Raw genomic sequence first — 18,363 nt, 5'->3', positions numbered from 1 at the left:
CAACAAAGTGCTGCAGTGACACCAGACATACTTACCAGAGTGCTCAGCAATATAGAGTGTTGAGTTCAGGCAAGCTTGACTGCAAATTGAGGACACATGTTATGGGGATTTCTTGATTCACATCGAGTAAGATATGCTTTGATCAAATTTCATTAAAATGTGTTAATTAGTCTTGAAGTTATAGCCGATTTTTCTGGGCCTCCAGCAAGTTGAACACCCTGTATAAGTGCCTATGATAGCTCTTATGTGACCATACTGTATCTTCCAGTATTGTTTGTGCCCACTATTTGTAACTGAATGTTCTAACATGTAAACTTTTTACAGGAGCTCCTCTTACACTTACATGTAAAGCGTTATATAATGGTACCATTGGTTTGGTCTGGACTTACAATGAAACTAATATGGCACTTTATGCCGAAGATGACAGAGTTATAATGGGATTTACAGAGTAAGTAGTTATTTATTTAACATATTTTCTCTACTATTACAGGTTATTTTATAACGTGTTATACTTCTACTGGAACCTGTCTTGAGACTAGTGTACCTGAAAGGGAACCTGTGCAGTTGTAGTGGCCCACAACACCATCCTGGTCCCCTCCATAAATGTCATACATGTCTTGTCCTATGTAGATGCACTGTTCAAAGCTTGTCCTGTCATATCCAGTGTGTGTGTGTTGCACAGCTGCGGCGCTTGAGGCCTCTGTCAGACGATCGTTTTTTGCCGCGATTTGCAGATTGCATGACGGATGCGCATCCGCAAATCGTGTGACTGGGGCCGACGATTCACCAAAAAAATCTGCAGCTAGCAGCATTTTCGGCGAAACGGGCCCGATCAAAGGTGCGCTGTCTGCCCATTGAAATGGGCTGCCGGCGAGCGCAGGATGAATTTTTGGGAAGGGCTTAAACATATAAGCCCTTCCCTGAAAACCATCCAAAAATGTGTAAAAATAAAAAAAATATATATACTCACCTTGTCCCTGCAGCCGGAGTTCAGCCGCGGCCGGCAGTTCTCCTGAACTGCTCTGTGTAGTATTCAGTAGGCGGGTATTTAAAATCCCCGCCTGCTGAATGGGCTGCCTCTGATTGGTCACAGCCCTCACCAATTAGAGGCAGTTCTCATTCACCCATTCATGAATTCATGAATGGGTGAGTGAGTGCTGCCTCTGATTGGCTGAGCGCAGGGACCAATCAGGGGCAGCTCTCAGCTGTCATTCAATAGCTGCGAGCTGCCCCTGATTGGTCCTTGCGCTGAGCCAAAACAGCATATATCCCCCCCCAGCTCTTCATGTTAGCCAGGTGCACAGAGTCATTCCTCTGGGATGTTGTAGCCGTTAGCTTTTTCTGGCGTCACTTGGCATAGGATCTGATTTGCTGCGCAAAAACAAAACCGAAGATGGTGCCCATTTCATGTTAATACTCTCCTCTATGACTCATCCTGCCAAATAACTCCTGCCGAAGTTGCTTGGCACCAAAAGGACAACGTCCTGGCTTGGTGCAAAGTAGGAGGGGGGGGGGGGGGGGGGGGCGTTATCCCTACTCAATGTACTTGCTGGTGCCCAAAGTGGGAGGAGCTAACTGCATCTGCAGACTCCTGGGCCCAAAGCGTTTTTGGCCAGGGAGAAGGAAGAATGTCTTCAGCTACTGATGCTAGCAGCCGAGTGGTCCATGGGGTGCCGGCGGGCTATCCATCACCTGGACTGAGATACTATTGGGGTGACAAGCCAGAGCTCCTGGAAGTGATGAAAAATATTATACCTGGACTGCTGCCGCTTAATAAAAAGCTGTGCTCTTCAGGGACACTACAACCTTATAGGCCATGGAGGCCACCCAAGCCTGCAGAGAAGGTTGTACTGCTGCCAATGATCCCGTCTCTGGACCTGCAGCGACCCAGGCGAGTACCGCTACAACGGCCACAAGGGAGGGAAGAGCCGCCCCCCCTTGGATAGTGGTTCACAGAGACAACTGGGTGGCCCGCACACTGATACCAATGGTGTTGCATCCCTTTATATGAGATTTTGAGGACCCGGGAGTAAGAGTTCACTTTAGTGCCCGAATGCACCTCCTCCTGTGGAAGGAACTGAGACCTCTGCTGACTGATCCTCCAGAAGTTAAGGAACTGGACCTGCCAGCCACACTACCAAGGGTGGTAAAAAGACATCTCCGCGATCCGGACAACCTGTCTTCAGTAGCATCCCTTGGGATCTCCTCTTGGGAAAGTTTGCCATCCCCCTCAAGCTGGTCCATGGACACTGAGACAGGGGAAATTTACGTGTCTCAGACCATCTGGAAGCCCAACACAAAGTTTATTTTTTAGGACTCTTTACGCAAGAGACAATCCTTGGGTTTTTTTCAGAATGCAAGAGACTGCAAAGTAATATTCTTTTTCACATTGAAAAATTTCTGAAAAGTTACGTAATATTTAAAAATGTTCAAGTATGTGCTGGATGAACTAAAGTAAAGGCGTATTGCAAATTCAAACGTTTATTTGCTCATACTCTCTCTCTAAAAGTAATTTTCATGCATAAAGTCATTCAATATTTAATGCATAATTAATGTCTAGTCTTAAAGTAACCAATTATTGCTAATTCATGCAAATTTAGTACAGTCACCGTATGCTTAAAGGGGTTGTCCCACGAAAGCAAGTGGGGTTCAGCACTTCTGTATGGCCATATTAATGCACTTTGTAATGTACATTGTGCATTAATTATGAGCCATACAGAAGTTATTCACTTACCTGTTCCGTTGCTAGCGTCCTCGTCTCCATGGTGCCGTCTAATTTCAGCGTCTAATCGCCCGATTAGACGCGCTTGCGCAGTCCAGTCTTCTCCGTGTTGAATGGGGCCGCTCATGCCGGAGAGCTGCTCCTCGTAGCTCCGCCCCGTCACGTGTGCCGATTCCAGCCAATCAGGAGGCTGGAATCGGCAATGGACCGCACAGAGCCCACGGTGCACCATGGGAGAAGACCCACGGTGCATCGTGGGTGAAGATACCGGTGGCCATCTTACTAAGGTAAGTAAGAAGTCACCGGAGCGCGGGGATTCGGGTAAGTACTAAACGTTTTTTTTTTTAACTGATGCATTGGGTTTGTCTCGCGCCGAACGGGGGGCCTATTGAAAAAAAAAACCCCGTTTCGGCGCGGGACAACCCCTTTAAGTCTGTGTGTATGGTGTGCAAGTTATATGTGTATGACTGGAGGTCTTTTGTGTACCCCTTAGTGCAGTCTCAAGCGTTCAGCAGCCCATTCAGTCTGTCACAGTGGGCGGGGCATTTCATTAACCTCATTCAAATCACAGACAGCGAGAACATTATCCTCCCACTATATAAGGCACTTGTCGGGCCCCACCTGGAATACTGCGTACAGTTCTGGTCACCAGTGCTCAGGAAAAATGTTACAGTGCTTGACGGGGTTCAAAGAAGGGCAACTAAACTAATACATGGAATGACGGGACTAGAATACCCAGAGAGGCTATCCAAATTGGGATTATTTATCCTGGAAAAAAGACGGCTAAGGGGTGATCAAATAACTGTGTATAAATACATAAGGGGACAATACAAGGATCTCTCCCATGATCTGTTTACACCCAGGACTGTGACGGTAACGAGAGGGCATCCGCTATGTCTAGAAGAAAGCAGGTTTCATCGCCAACACAGAAAAGGGTTCTTTACTGTAAGAGCAGTGAGACTGTGGAACTCTCTGCCTGAGGATGTGGTGATGGCAAAGTCCATAAAGACCAGTATAAAGAAAAAGACCCCCGCGCTCCAGGACCAGGAAACTCCGTTATATAAATTAAATAACTTTTTTTGCGACGCGTTTCAACGGTACACAGCCGTCTTTCTCAAGCATTATTTTTTTTATATATTTTGAGGTGCTGAGAATTTATTTCTTTTTTTCAAAGTCCATAAAGGAGTTTAAAAGGGGACTCGATGTCTTTCTGGAGAGGAAGGATATTACAGGATATAAATCTTAGGTTAATTGTTAATCCGGGTATACAGGCAGGTAGGAACTATTAGAGGTTGATCCAGGGATTAGTCTGATTGCCATTAGGGAGTCAGGAACGAATTTTACCCCAAAAGGGCTCATTGGCTCCTGCCTCTTGTTTTTTTTTTGCCTTCCTCTGGATCAACAACATAGGAGCATAAACAGGCTGAACTAGATGGACATTGTCTTCATTCGGCCGTTCATACTATGTTACTATGATACTACTACCCTGTTCAACCTGTTTATTGGCATTCCCTAATATAGGGGTGTCAAAGCTGGCCTGTGATCTTACTCTGACCTTGGCTGCGTGTACTCCCTTCGGGACCAGAGCCTGGTAAGTGCCGCCGTGACAAAACAGCACTTATCCCTCCCAGCTCTTCACGTTAGCCATGTGCACAGAGTCATTCCTCTGGGGTGCCCAGCTGCCCAGCAAAGTATATTGACAGACACCCTGATTTAATCAGTGTGTCACTTCTACCAATCAGCACATAAGCTTTGTAACACTTACATTTGTAAGTTTGCAGCAGCCAGCAGAAATAATTAACTCTCCCCCCCCCCCCCCCGACCCCTCTGCCGCCAATTGATAAACCTTTATGTAGTCCAGCAGAGGGAGGGAGTTTACCTCTGTCTCCTGAATGGTCCCCCCACCTCTCCAATAAAATCACTGGATGCTGTTCAGGTTGAATGGCAGCCTGAGGACTTGTGAGAGCCCCCAGATCTGTCATATATTTCTGTTTATTAGGTTGTGCATGAGGCATGGCTTAATAGAATGCCTGCAGAAATAGAATACACTGCAATACTGAAGTATAAGCGATCACTAGTTCATGTCCCCTTTAGGGGACTAAAAATAATTAAAATAAAGTTTTGGAATTATAAAAAATATTAAAAGTTAAAAAAAGCCTTCTCCCATTTTTAAAATGAAAAAAAATCAGAACAAAAAAACCCCAAACAAACACTGTGTCCATAAAACTCCGATCTATTAAAATAATGCATTATTTAACCTGCATGGTAAATGCTGTCCAATAAGAAAAAAAAATATGCAGCACCAGAATTGCTCTCTTTTGTCACCAGTTTCCAAGATGAAATATAATAAAAAGCAGTCAAAAAGTCACCGGTACCCCAAAATGCTACCAATAGAAACTACGGTTTATCTCTCAGAAAACAAGCTTGCACATAACCCTATCAATGGAAAAACCTAAAAGTTATGGTTGTCAGACGATTGTGGCAGAAAATGTAGTATAAAGAAATAAAGTGTCTCTAGCTGTCCAGGATAAATCAGCTGGTGTTCAGGACACTAGGAAAGCTGAGTTGACCTCCTTCCCCTTTGAATTTGCCCTTACTAGATGATATGATAGATGGATAGATAGATATTAGACAGGTAGATAGATACCAGAGAGGTAGGCATATATATATGATTGATAGATATGTATTGCGATGTGGAGGTTGTAGTCTGTCAGTCATTTTGTATAGTTTGTAGAAAAGAAGGGTTAGATGCCTTTCCGCAAATAGGAAACCTGAGTGCTGTAGGGAGCTTTGAGCAGCAGGCTTCAAAGAGCCTGTCACATCCCCCCAGGGGGTCTCTGATGCCCTACTGCTTCTCTGAAGCCAAAGCAGAAACTGTTTATATTAGTTGATAAGGACTTCTCCGCCCCCATTTCCTGGAGGCCAAAAGCCAGACCTAATAGCTTTTGGAGGTAAAGTTGAAAAAAGGACGAACCTTCAAGACAAAGAAAAAAATGTAATTTAGAAATTGGTATAGATTTGTATGTCGCAGTCCGCTGACAAGAATATTTTATGGAATGTCGCATCACCGCGAATAAGATGCTGGGACTCCCATAATTGCACGATGCTGAGGAACCAAGAATTTCATATCTTGGACCACATGCGTCTGAACCTACTCATGTGTGGGCTCAAAACACACGTAAAATCATGAGAAGGAACGTCATCATATTCTCATGGTGGGTCACACCCACACGGAGTTATGAAGAAAATATATATTCATGGGATTTTGTGTTCTAAGGTAAGCCAGCCCCCAACGGGGGCTGGAAGGAACTAAATGGGAGTTATCCCAGTGAGAGTTTAAAAATCGCATATGGACGTGTGCTTAGGGTCAGCCCCCTTGGATGTCACTTTATATGATGACTGCCCCATAGTAACCCAGTGAGACTCCACGCACAAGAATGGTAACACTCTTATATCAATCCCTGTTATTTTACTGTCTGTAATATCATATGTAAGTCTCTTGCCGATTATCTTGTAACATCATTTTTGTATTTTTCTGTAAATAAGCACTGCGTTTTTCTTTGAGAATTAAACTTTGAATTAGGCCGCCTGCACACGGGCGGAAATCCCGCGTCGGTATTTCCCGCGGGATTTCCGCCACTGAAAGTCTGCATAGGAGTGCATTACAATACGCACTCCTATGCAGACGGCCGCGGTTTGGCCGCGCGAAATCTCGCGTGGCAAACAAACCGCGGCATGTCCTATTTTTGTGCGGGGCTCGCACTCACCCGGCCGCCGGCCCCGGTCTGCGCATGCGCCGGCTGCGCGGCAGCCGGCACATGAAAGAGCCGGGGTGAGTACGCGCTCGTCCCTGCAGGCTCTCGGGTCGGGTCCCGCGGCGAGAATTCTCGCTGCCGGATCCGACCCGCTCGTCTGCAGGCGGCCTTTTAATTAGTAATTAGTGAGCCTTGTCCGTGTTAACACAAAACCATATTCTCCGAAGATTATATTAATAATTCATAAATCGGGTTCCAATTCACCCTTACGAAAATGGTGATGGCGGCTGTATGCATATTGTAGAGCTCTGGAGTGCGTTAGAATGGATCAGGTGGATGATTTGAGCTTCTACTTCGTATGCACGCAGAAGCCTGGGAAAGCTGGATACAAATCATCCTGTATTCTAACGACTGCCAGCTTGCAATACTGCAGAGTGTTTAAGGACAGAGGCGGGATTGATGGGTATTGTCCCTTCCCCTCTCTCCTCTTGTTCCGTGAAGGACAAATTGGTTTACAGTACATTGCCAGGCGGATTGCTGTAGAGTTGTGGCTGTGGCTCATGGTCACTTTTCTGCTGTCTGGAAAGTTGGGTATCAGTCACTCCACAATCTAAGAGCCTTTCCTCTTCGCCCTACCCTGCTACGTGACAGAAAGTAATAAAAAAAAATATTTTTAAAAAGTAGAACAATCAAAGCAAAACTATATGCTGACCAATAGAATGCTGACATGGCATTTTACCACAGCACATGAGCTGTAAAAATAGGACCTCCCTCCCCCTCAAAAAAAGAACAATGGAGCAATTGCTTTTTTTTCCATTTCACAACATTTTAAAATATGTAGAAGTTTCTCAGTACATTATAAAGTGCATTAAATGGTATCAATGGAAAATACAACGTATTCTGCAAAAAATAAGCCATAAGTCGTCTATGTTGCCGGTAAAAAATATAATAGTTATGTTTTTTTAGAAAGTTGGGAAGAGAAAACAAAAATGCAAAAAGGCCATTCCCCTAAGGTGATAAAAAGCTGCATCAGACTCATCTCTGATGGAAAAATGTCAGGGCAGCATTAAGGACTTGAGAGGTTTCCTTTAAGCAACAGCACTAGGCTGTTGTCTAGAAGGTTATTACACTATGGACCCTAATAGGGTAATCAGGGGCCTTTTCATCGCTCACCATGCTAGCAACGTTCAACCATTCGGAAATCCCAAACTAATAGTAGTAAATTGGTTTACACCATAAAAAGTATCAACCCATTTTTCAAGCATCATTCAAGGAATTATGTACTTGTATGTTACAAATTTATAAACTTGCATTTATAGAAAAGTATTTTTCTGTCTTTAGGCAAACACCTACAGAAGATGGGATGCAATACTTCATGACCCTAAACTTCACAAAAGTTATTGAAGAGGACTACAACCGAAAGTTTTATTGCAACATATGGTATTTCTCAAGAAGCACAAACTTTTATGTTACCTTCAAAAAGCCAGGTATAATTTAATCTATTTTTATGGAAAAAGTATATGGAAAAGCAAGGCTATCTCAGCATAAGGCCTCCTTCACACGAGCGACAAAGTCGCGCGATTTTGTAGCATTGCTACGATGCTACAAGTCGCATGTATGAGAAGCCCATGGTTTCCTATGGATTCCTTCATACATGAGATGTTTTGTAGCATGCTACAAAACGACACACAAACCTCGCAGGTCCGGCGATATGCCCACGACACACTAGGTTTTGTAGCCCATGTTTCTCTATGGAGCCTTCCTCTCTGTTGCATCGCATCGCACGAAAATGTGGTTTGCATGCGATGCGATGCAACTTTGACAGTAGCAGATGCTACAAAGTCGCGTGATTTTGTAGCATCACATGCGACTTTGTAGCGCCACAAAATCGCGGTATTGCTGCGAGAAAATCGCAGCCATATCATACCGTGCAGTGATGCGATATCGCTGCGATTTTCTCGCAGTGATGCGGTGTCGCCCGTGTGAAGGAGGCCTAAGTGGCTTCAAGGTTTTAAATGGCCACTGCATTTTGAAGTTGTATTAATGTGATAGCCAATGTGCTAACTAACAAAATCACAATTTTGGTGCTAAAAAATCCCTCTAAAATAATGGCTATTAGGCCGACTTAATACGGGCTTCAAAATTGTGCGAGATTTGTGTGTTGCAAGACACACAAACCTTGCAAAAATGAGTAACCAATTCTTTTGAATGGGGTCATACACACGAGCTATGTTGCCCTGCAAGGCACCGCGATGCGATGCTATGCGTAAAACAAATTGTGGGATGTTCTATCTTGTGTGTGCTCTCGCATCGCAGTGCCCATTGTTCTCAATGGGGTCAGCGTCAGCATTGCACCATGTGCCAGGTGCACGTTATGTGGTATGAGATCTCCAATTGAAAACAGTGGGATAAACTCCACGAATCCTCATGGATTTCACATGGATGGCGAGCGCAATATGGCGGCAGTATTCACTGCCCCATATCGCACTCACCAATGTGAAGTTAGCCTAAAGGGTCTCCTTTCCATCTAATTTGCTGTCCACTGCCAGTTGCAAGTGAAGTCTCACTCTAGTAACAGATGAATAACAGGAAGTGGAGGATTGTGGTGACTCTTGTTCTCCATATAATTTTATGGACACAAATGCTGCAGCAAGCAACTGAAAATTAGATATTTAGCCCGAAGAGGGTGGATATTGGTGATAAATGCGGGCTACAATTCATATAATGGTCGGAAACAGTATTATTCCTTGTGTACACAAGGCAGTTTATTTCGAAAAATCATCTGAAAGTGCAGGTACATTTTACATTAGCCATATACAAGTGATTCCAGATGGACTTCTTATAAACAACGTAGGCCTCTCTTACACAGGCATTTGCAAAAACGCTGCATTTACTGTGGTTTCAGCAGCATTGGCATGCATTTTGACAACATTTGGCTCCCGTTTTGTCTTGCTTGTAGCAGGAATTCAAAACCCCGTCTCCAGCGAGAGATTGCTCTGATTGGTTCTCGAGCGCTGGCTCAGTCAATTAAAAGCCAGCACTCGATGCAACAATCACAGCCATTCATTGACTTTGAAATCTTTTAGCCCCCCTCACTTCCCATTAGCAGGGCAACCCAAAGGTGTCCTTAAGAAACAAAACTTTCAGGTGACAGGTGAGAACAGGAAGCTAATCACTACGTAGCTAATTCTGCTCTCAGCTGAGAACTCATTTTAATAGTACCAAGTCTATACAGTGCTTAGTGAGTTAAGTGTATCAATATGGAGTCCAAGTTGTTTAGCTCACAGAGCATTGTCTAGAGTGCATACAATTTGTATCCACTTCAAAGCTGAGAGCAGGACTGTTATGTGTTTGCTGCTTCTCAGTGTAAGGCCTGCTTCACACGGGCGACAAAGTTGCGCGATTTTGTCGCGTTGCGAATCGCATGTATGTGAAGCCCATGCTTTCCTATGGGTTACTTCACACATGCAATGTTTTGTAGCATGCAACATCCCGACACAAAAACCTTGCAGGTCCTGTGATATGCCCGCGACTTGTGAGGTTTTGTAGCCCATGTTTCCCTATGGAGCCCTCCTTTCTGTTGCATCACACGAAAACGCGATTTTCGTGCGGTGCAATGCAACTTTGACAGTAGGAAATCTTACTGTTAAAGCTATAACCTAAGCCCTGGCTGCAGGAAAAAAAAAACTAAAAACTGTATACATCACCTTAGAATCACTGTCCGACGCTGCAGCAGCTTCCTCCCGGTCCCCAGGACTGTTTCTCTTCATCTCTTCTGGCCAGGGATTAAAAACACTTCACCAATCACAGGCAGCACTCGATAAACCAATCACAGTCAGAGTACTGGCTCTGATTGGCTAAGCGTCAGCCAATCAAAGCCAACACTTCCAGGAAGCGGGGGTTTTTCAATTCCCGGCCAGAAGAGGTGAATTAGAAGAGTGCCGGGGACCAAGAAGAAGTTGCGGCGGAACCCTGGACAGCGCTTCTAGGTGATGTATACTTTTTTTTCCTGTAGCTAGAGCTTATTTTATATAAGTTGCGCAATGTTGTAGCACCATATGCGACTTTGTAACGCTACAAAATCATGGTATCACTATGAGATACTGCAGCGATATCGAACGGACCTGCGATTTTCTTGTGGCGATGCCGTGTTGCCCACGTGAAGGGGGACTAAGGCCTCATGTCCACGGGGAAAATCAGATCCGCTGCAGATTCTCCATGTAGAATCTGCAGCGGGTCCCTCCTGCTCCGCGGACATGAGCGCTGAAATTAGCAATTTAAAAGAATTTACCTATCCGGCGCGGGCGGGGAAGGTCAGCTGTTCCTCACGGCCGGATCTTCATTTTCGGCCGGCGGATGAATTCCTGACGGCGGCGGCACGTCGACGGCACGTCGTCGACGTGCCGCGCGCATGCGCCGGGCACATCCGCCGAGCCGAAGCAAGGGAGATGCGGCGGTGAGGAAGAGAAGAGCTTCGCGGTCCGCTGCGGGTGAGTAAATGCTTTAAATTCCTACTTTAGGTCTCCCGCGGATCCGGACGGCTTCCATAGGCTTCAATAGAAGCCCGCAGGAGCCGTCCCCGCGGGAGACCCGCATGAAAATGGAGCATGGTCCAGATTTTTTCATGCTCCATTTTTTTTTAAAATGCCTTTTATTGACGATCCGCGGGTATTTATCTACCCGCGGGTGGTCAATGCATCCCTATGGGGTGCGGATCCGCGCGCGGGAGATCCGCTGCGGATTTTAAATCACATTTTGCCCGTGGACATGAGCCCTAAGGGTGAATGCACATGGGAGGACTTGAATTGCGGAATCCGGAGTAGGCAACCGCCTCCAGATTCCGCAGAAAATCACGCCCATAGCATGCAATGCAAAAATGATTCTTTATGCACACAAGCGGAAACAAATTGCCGTTTCCGCTCGCAGATAAAAAATCGCAGCATGCTCCATTTTCCTGCGGATTTTGCACCGATGACTTCCGTTGAAGTCAGTGGAAGCTGTCTGACCCGCCGTTGTGGACGGGCCGCAGATTCCGCAGGAAAAGCAGGAGTTTAAAAGGAAAAAGCTGTACTGCGCATGTCCGACGGTGAGCCGTGCAGACCATCCACAGTACAGAAAAGAAGAAGAAAATACGGGTACGTGGGGAAGTCACCTGGGCACAGGATCGGATTACGCTGTTGTCTCCCGCATGTGGAATCTGACCTGCCCGTGGACATGAGGCCTTAATCAGTATGTTCTGACAGCAAACAAATTTCTTTAAAGGCAATGTATCACCTATATTTTTTACTAATTAAAAGCAAATAGTGAAACATATTCAATTTCTCCAATCTGTTTTTATTACCTGATTCTGCACTAGACAATCCCTTTAAATACATTGGCCCACATTTACCAATGAATTTGTGCCTTTTACTCCAAAATAATTGGGGAAATGTGTTAAGGACTGGCAATCTTAGCTAGTCTTTTATAGCAAAGTGTACGTGCCTCTTAATAACTTTGACACATATTTGGCCAGTCTAAAGCCAATGTCACAAAGGTTCTAAGCGTATTTACGTGTGCATTTGCACAAAGGTGCTAGGTGTACGAGGTGCGATGTGAAGTTTCCCCATTGAAAACAATAGGAGAAACTCAGAGATCCTTCGATGTAACTGACAGCTAGTTTTGATATAAAAAAAGCCTTGCATACGCGAGGAAATCGCATGTTGGCGAGCACGATATTGGGCTGTGATTCACGGCCCAATATCACACTCGCCCATGTGAAGTTAGCCTTAGGGGAATTTTTTTGAAGAAGGAAACTAAGGAGGACTTGCGGTACGCTAAAACCCAAAGTAATTTCTTTTAATTGTGTGAGTATAATTTATAACTACACTTGAAATTTATGTTTAGGATGTTTCTGAAGGTAGATTGGTGATAATAGGTCTGTAAAACAGAAATAATACGTATTTTTTAGTTTTTAATCTGGAAACTGTATTTTTTAGGATGGCAATGCTTTTACAAATATAGTTTCTAATTCTGCCCGTATTCTTTGTTGTGTTCACAGATCCAAATTACCAGGGATTCTTAATTGCGTTGTTTGTATCACTGATGTTGGTTATTGTTATAGCTGTTATTGCCATAAGAATTTTTAAAGTCGACATTGTCCTTTGGTATAGAAACTCCTGTTTTGCTAATGCAGATCAAAAAGGTATGTTTCATCTATCACTATGCAAAGGTTTTTTCTCATTAGGACATTTTGCTTTACTGGCTAACATGGTGCCAAACTTTTTTCATTATTATTATTAATGCATATGAATGTCATTAATAGTCACTTTGAACTCTCCTCTATGAGCCTGAATGGGCCGCTGCTTTGTAAGAGGCGCTAAGACTCTGTCAGAACCGGCCTGTTCTGCACTACATGGATGGATTTTCATTTGAGTGGTCAGCATGTAATACTATTTTAGAAATGAATGGCCAGCTGCAGCTTAAACCGCAATAACAGCTGATCGCCTGGGGTTTGGTTTTAGCTCTATATTTTACAAAGGGTTTGTCTTGGTGAGACATCAGTCAGCAATAGGAATAGGGATAATGGTCAATTTTACTTTTTAATAAAAATATTGAATATCTGTGCATTTCAGATTTTGAGAGTATTTGCTATTTACTTAGTGGCGATTAGATGAAATGGTTGTGGATTACTCTTTTCTTATCATAGTCTTTAAAGTAAATTCATGGGTTTACCTTTGTTTTCTTAAATACATTGTATAAAAAATTCCAGTCTCAAAATTGGGAGCTCACAAAGTACAGACGGGGTCATTGATAATTTACCATTATGTTGCCAATATAAAAAAGATCATATAATCCAATGCTGGTTTACTGTTTATCTAGCAATTCCGACTGTAAAGCAAATGAAAGGTTATACTGATTTCTTTGAATTTTATAGTGGTCCAAAACCCTCCAAACCCCAGTGGGCCTTAAGACAGGAGTGGTCCCCAGAGGCATAACTTGAAGCTCCTGGGCCCCAATGCAAAACCTGGAATGGGGCCCCCAGCTATAATGCTTTATTCATAGTACTGGGCTTCCTATATGGAGAAGAGAGGCCTTATGGGCCCACTAAGGCTCCTGGGCCAGGGTGCAACCGCATCCCCTGCATCCTCTATAGTTACGCCCCTGGTGGTCCCTACATAAACAACGCATGGCACTGCACACCTGCGACAATACATATTGATATGCATGTAGCTGTTCAGACGACCCCCAGAATAAATCTTACTTGTGGGCCCTAGGCACCCCAATTCAACACTGTTAATATCTATTTTAAAGCTAAAGAATAAATATCTTAAGAACCGTAATCAAAAGCTTGCAGCCAAGTGAATGCTGCATGGAAATGTCTAGTATCTGTGCAGACTTTAGCATATATTGTGTTCTCTATAGGTATTACTAATAAGTGTGATGCTTATTTTACTATGCGAGGGTCTAATAATTTTGTTCCTGTTCATGTCATCATAGCTGCAGATGGGAAAATATATGATGCATACATTATATACCCGAAAAAATCCACTTCTTATGAAATGGACATATTTGCACTGAAAGTGCTGCCAGAAGTTCTAGAGAAACAGTGTGCTTACCGATTGTTTATAATTGGACGAGATGATTTACCAGGCCAAGGCAAGTATTTCCATCGCTTTTATGCCTATAATATTTTGAGAAGGAGGTAGTACAAAAAATGTTTTCTGGCAAAAACATTTTTAGGATCCATATACAGTCAAAGTAATTTTTAAAAAGTATACAATTTGTAATTTAACATTTTCATATAAAAGAAATATACATAGAGATATCCAGGTCACAGAATGCAGAACAAAACACACCAAGTCACATCTACATCAAAGGAGCAAGAGTGCATAACCCAAAGGAAACTGTAAGAGAGTTGTATGATACTGAGAAGTAGGTCACCCAGGGGCACAGAGGAAAAAAAAATAAGGGAGGATGTGAGAAGATATTGGGGGAAGAAAGATGTACAAATGTAAAATGTTCATGGCGTATCTTAACAAGAGAAATGGGCTGTGTACTCTGGTGAATTATGAAAGTCGATCCAGTGGTACCAAGACTTCGGCATGAGTACCTTAGATAGAAACCATGAGATTCTGCATCCTTATGCTTTCCTGTATTTTATTAAGCCACATCAAAATTGATGGGAGGGGGGCAGTTTGTCTCCCCAGCATTGGAATACAGACCCTAGCCGCCTTAACCATATGGTAAACCGTAGACCACCCATGTGCAGATAGTGGGATGTAACAAGAACAGTATAGGGGATTTTGGCAAGGTAAAATCCATGAATTTAAATGCCAAGCCTCAAATTGGAAACTTGTCAATATTGAATACTCACAAAATATGTGTAATATCATGCCCCGTTCGCTCCCACACCTCCAACATAATAAAGACACAGACAGCATAAGATTATATAGATGAGAGGGTAGCGGAGGGATAGGATCTTGAATAGAGATGAGCGAGCGTACTCGGAAAAGCACTACTCGCTCGAGTAATTTGCTTTATCCGAGTATCGCTGTGCTCGTCCCTGAAGACTCGGGTGCCGCTGCGGCTGACAGGTGAGTCGCAGCGGGGAGCAGGGAAAAGCGGGCGGGAGAGAGGGAGAGAAAGATCTCCCCTCCGTTCCTCCCCGCTCTCCCCTGCAGCTCCCCGCTCCGTGCCGGCACCCGAATCTTCAGGGACGAGCACAGCGATACTCGGATAAAGCAAATTACTCGAGCAAGTAGTGCTTTTCCGAGTACGCTCGCTAGAGATGAGCGAGCATACTCGTCCGAGCTTGATACTCGTTCGAGTATTAGGGTGTTCGAGATGCTCGTTGGCCTTCAGCCAATCACAGCCAATGACAATGATGTCATTGAATGGCTGTGATTGGCTGTGTTTCTGGAGGCGGGGATTTAAAGCCCTTCGTAGAGAAATCAATACTCTGCCGTGGACCAGGAGGGAGCAACAGCCTGCAGGAGCACCGCAGAACGTCTGAAGAAGTAAGTAATGATTTTTATTCTTTGCTCCACTGTATTCCCGGCGTATAAGGTGACAGTTGGGGGGTAGTCTTATACGCCCCGTCGCCTTATATGCCGGTATATATTTTTATTGTAACACATTTCTGGATGAATTGCAGGGAAGGGGTTATATATTTAACCCCTTCCCGACCATTCATCCTGCGATCGCCGGCAGCCCATTGCATTCAGTGGAACCTGCTGTATTGCTGGTTCCATTGAATTCAATGGGCAAACATCGTTCTTCTCTGCCACAGCTGTTACAGCTATGGCAGAGGAGAACGATCTTTACGCTGACAGTGCGCGGGGGGGGGGGCCCACTCTTGCCGCTATTGTGGCTTAATAGTGGGACCTGGGAACTTGAGATGCAGCCCACCATGTAGCCCCTCGCCTGCCCTATCCGTTGCTGTGTCGTTCCCATCACTTTGTAGAATTTCCCAGATTTTCACAAACGAAAACCTTAGCGAGCATCGGCGATATACAAAAATGCTCGGGTCGCCCATTGACTTCAATGGGGTTCGTTACTCGAAACGAACCCTCGAGCATTGCGAAAATTTCATCCTGAGTAACGAGCACCCGAGCATTTTGGTGCTCGCTCATCTCTAACGCTCGCTCATCTCTAATCTTGAATCCTTCTTCTTCAAGAGTACTCAGTGATTTACGAAATACAACTGGAAAGCAACCCTGTATTCCAATATTAATACATATTTGATTCAACAGTATGGAAAGCATGGTGTGAACCTAACCCAAATGGATAAAATTATCTTTAATATGTTTTCTTTTTAAAATGTGTATTTCTGTTCAACTTCTTCCTTTATTTTGCTTTGTTGTATTTCTATGTTGTATGCCATACAACTTGGCACCCAGTGGTTTCAAAGGCGGATTTCAGTGTTCCTGGGGCAGGCTGAGCAGTGGAGAAGGTGTGTATAGCTGTCCCTCATGTCAGTATCCCTGCTGTGCTACTAGTATAGTAGCTGCAGGGAAGCTAGCAAATAGGCTATACACACATCCCTCCCTGCTCAACCAGCCCCAGAAGTACTGAAATCCGCCTTTGAAACCACTGGGTGCCATGTGTAAATGACATCACAGTGGTCCAATAAGCAGTTCATTGCTGGATAGTGGTTCCCGATTTTCTGCAGGAACTGATCGTCAACTCCTCCTCCTGGTTCATGATTGGCCACTAGCATAATACTTGAGAGCTCGATCAAGAGCTAGTGGAACAGGTTGACAATCCTTCACTACAGAAAGTCCAGGACCATTATTTAGTAATGAACCGCCCATTGGACCACTCTAGTGTCATTTCCACATGGCATCCCACAGTTATAAAAGTGGATTTCAGGGCTTCTGGGGCATATTGAGCAATGGGGATATATGTATAACCTGTGCCTCATGGCCACATTCTGCCATGCTACCTGTTTAGTAGCTTCAGCAATGCTGACAGATGCCCTTTAATGTGTATATTCTTGTCCCTTGTGTAGAGTCATTTCACTTGTTTCATATTTTGCATGTAACCCCTGTCTTGTGGCTGGGAAACCAGTTCATGACAATAAAATGTTTTGAAACTAAAACATACAACTGTTTTGTGTGCTTTCAGCTATGGCGGACCTTGTAGATAAGACCATTTCACAAAGCAGAAGAGTAATAATTCTCTTAGGAAACATATTCTGTGAAAAGCTTGGTGATGACTTTGAACAGAAAATAGCCATGTATGATGCGCTTATTCGGAATAAAATCAAAGTCATTTTGATTGAAATGGAAAAGATAACGGACTACACAGACATGCCGGAGTCAATAAAATACATCAAGCAGAAGCAAGGTGTTCTGCGATGGAAAGGAGAATTTACAGAAGCGGCTCTTTCGCCTAACACAAGGTTCTGGAAAAATATCCGATATCAGATGCCTCCAGTCCAGCATCATTATGACGAGGAGCTGCACTATATACATTCAGGGGAAGAAATGAACTGAGTATTGAAAATACTATACATTCTTGTGCTTTTATCAGACGTTACATGTATTCAAAAACACTATGCCTTAGTTAGAGCTGCTTAAATGGACAAAAAGCACCAGCACTCCTCTGGCTATGCTCCATAATGTGACCACGTTGACCGTTGTGCATTAATATCAACCGCCACCGTTTAAGATACTACCTCCTATTACAAGAAAACTGGACTTTCACAGGATTTCCTATTCGACCCCGCTGAACTCTCTGGTCTATCTAGTTTTCAAAAATAGACTACAGTCTTTTTCACCAAGTATAATTGTATAGTTATTTTTGTAGAGATCACTGCAGACCTCAAATCTACCTGATTTAATAGGACATATGTAATAATAATGATTTATTCAGCTGTTTACTGGGTTTAGTTCATTAACCTTTTCATGACCAAGTGTCATTGAAGCTCCTGTGTCCAAGTCAAATTCTACAGTTCTGGCATTCCCAGTTTCAAAAAATCATAACTTTTTTTCCCATTAACAGGGCTGTTTGAAGGTCTGTTTTTGTGGTGCAACCTGTACTTTTTATTGGTACTATTTTGGGATTCAAACGACTTTGCTATCATTGTAAATTCAATCTTTTCTTGGAAAAGCACAATTCTGGCATTACGTGTTTTTCTTCTGACACCATTCACCATGCAGGATTAGTAATGTGATATTTTAATAAATTGTACCTTTACTGACGCATTGATTTACATTCTTTGTATTTATTTTTTTGCAGCGACAACTGTTATGTTTTTTTTTATTTTTAATATTTTTTACAATATTTGAGAAGTCTTTATTTTAGCTATTTTTACTTCTTTTTTATGATGCAATACTAAATAAGGTATTTTTATGTAGCCAAAAGTATTTAAATGGGTTGTACGAGTTGCAGACCCATTGTAAA

General features: G+C 43.6%; 1 protein-coding gene across 2 annotated transcripts in view; it reads left to right on the top strand.

The window, feature by feature from the left end:
* LOC136577736 (interleukin-1 receptor type 1-like) overlaps positions 1 to 18,161 on the top strand; it is a 60,254-nt gene extending 42,093 nt beyond the window's left edge. For both annotated transcript variants that reach the window (XM_066577668.1, XM_066577661.1), the window contains exons 8-12: positions 325 to 448; positions 7,819 to 7,964; positions 12,515 to 12,658; positions 13,954 to 14,112; positions 17,083 to 18,161. In XM_066577668.1, the coding sequence (XP_066433765.1) occupies positions 325 to 448; positions 7,819 to 7,964; positions 12,515 to 12,658; positions 13,954 to 14,112; positions 17,083 to 17,453 (944 nt within the window). In that variant the 3' untranslated portion in view covers positions 17,454 to 18,161. The remainder of the gene's footprint in view (positions 1 to 324; positions 449 to 7,818; positions 7,965 to 12,514; positions 12,659 to 13,953; positions 14,113 to 17,082) is intronic.
* The last annotated feature ends 202 nt before the right edge of the window (positions 18,162 to 18,363 follow it).

This window comes from Eleutherodactylus coqui, chromosome 1, assembly GCF_035609145.1.
Source record: "Eleutherodactylus coqui strain aEleCoq1 chromosome 1, aEleCoq1.hap1, whole genome shotgun sequence".
Taxonomy (NCBI): domain Eukaryota; kingdom Metazoa; phylum Chordata; class Amphibia; order Anura; family Eleutherodactylidae; genus Eleutherodactylus; species Eleutherodactylus coqui.
The sequence above is the reverse complement of the archived record's forward strand: the minus strand, read 5'-3'. Positions and strand labels throughout refer to the sequence as shown.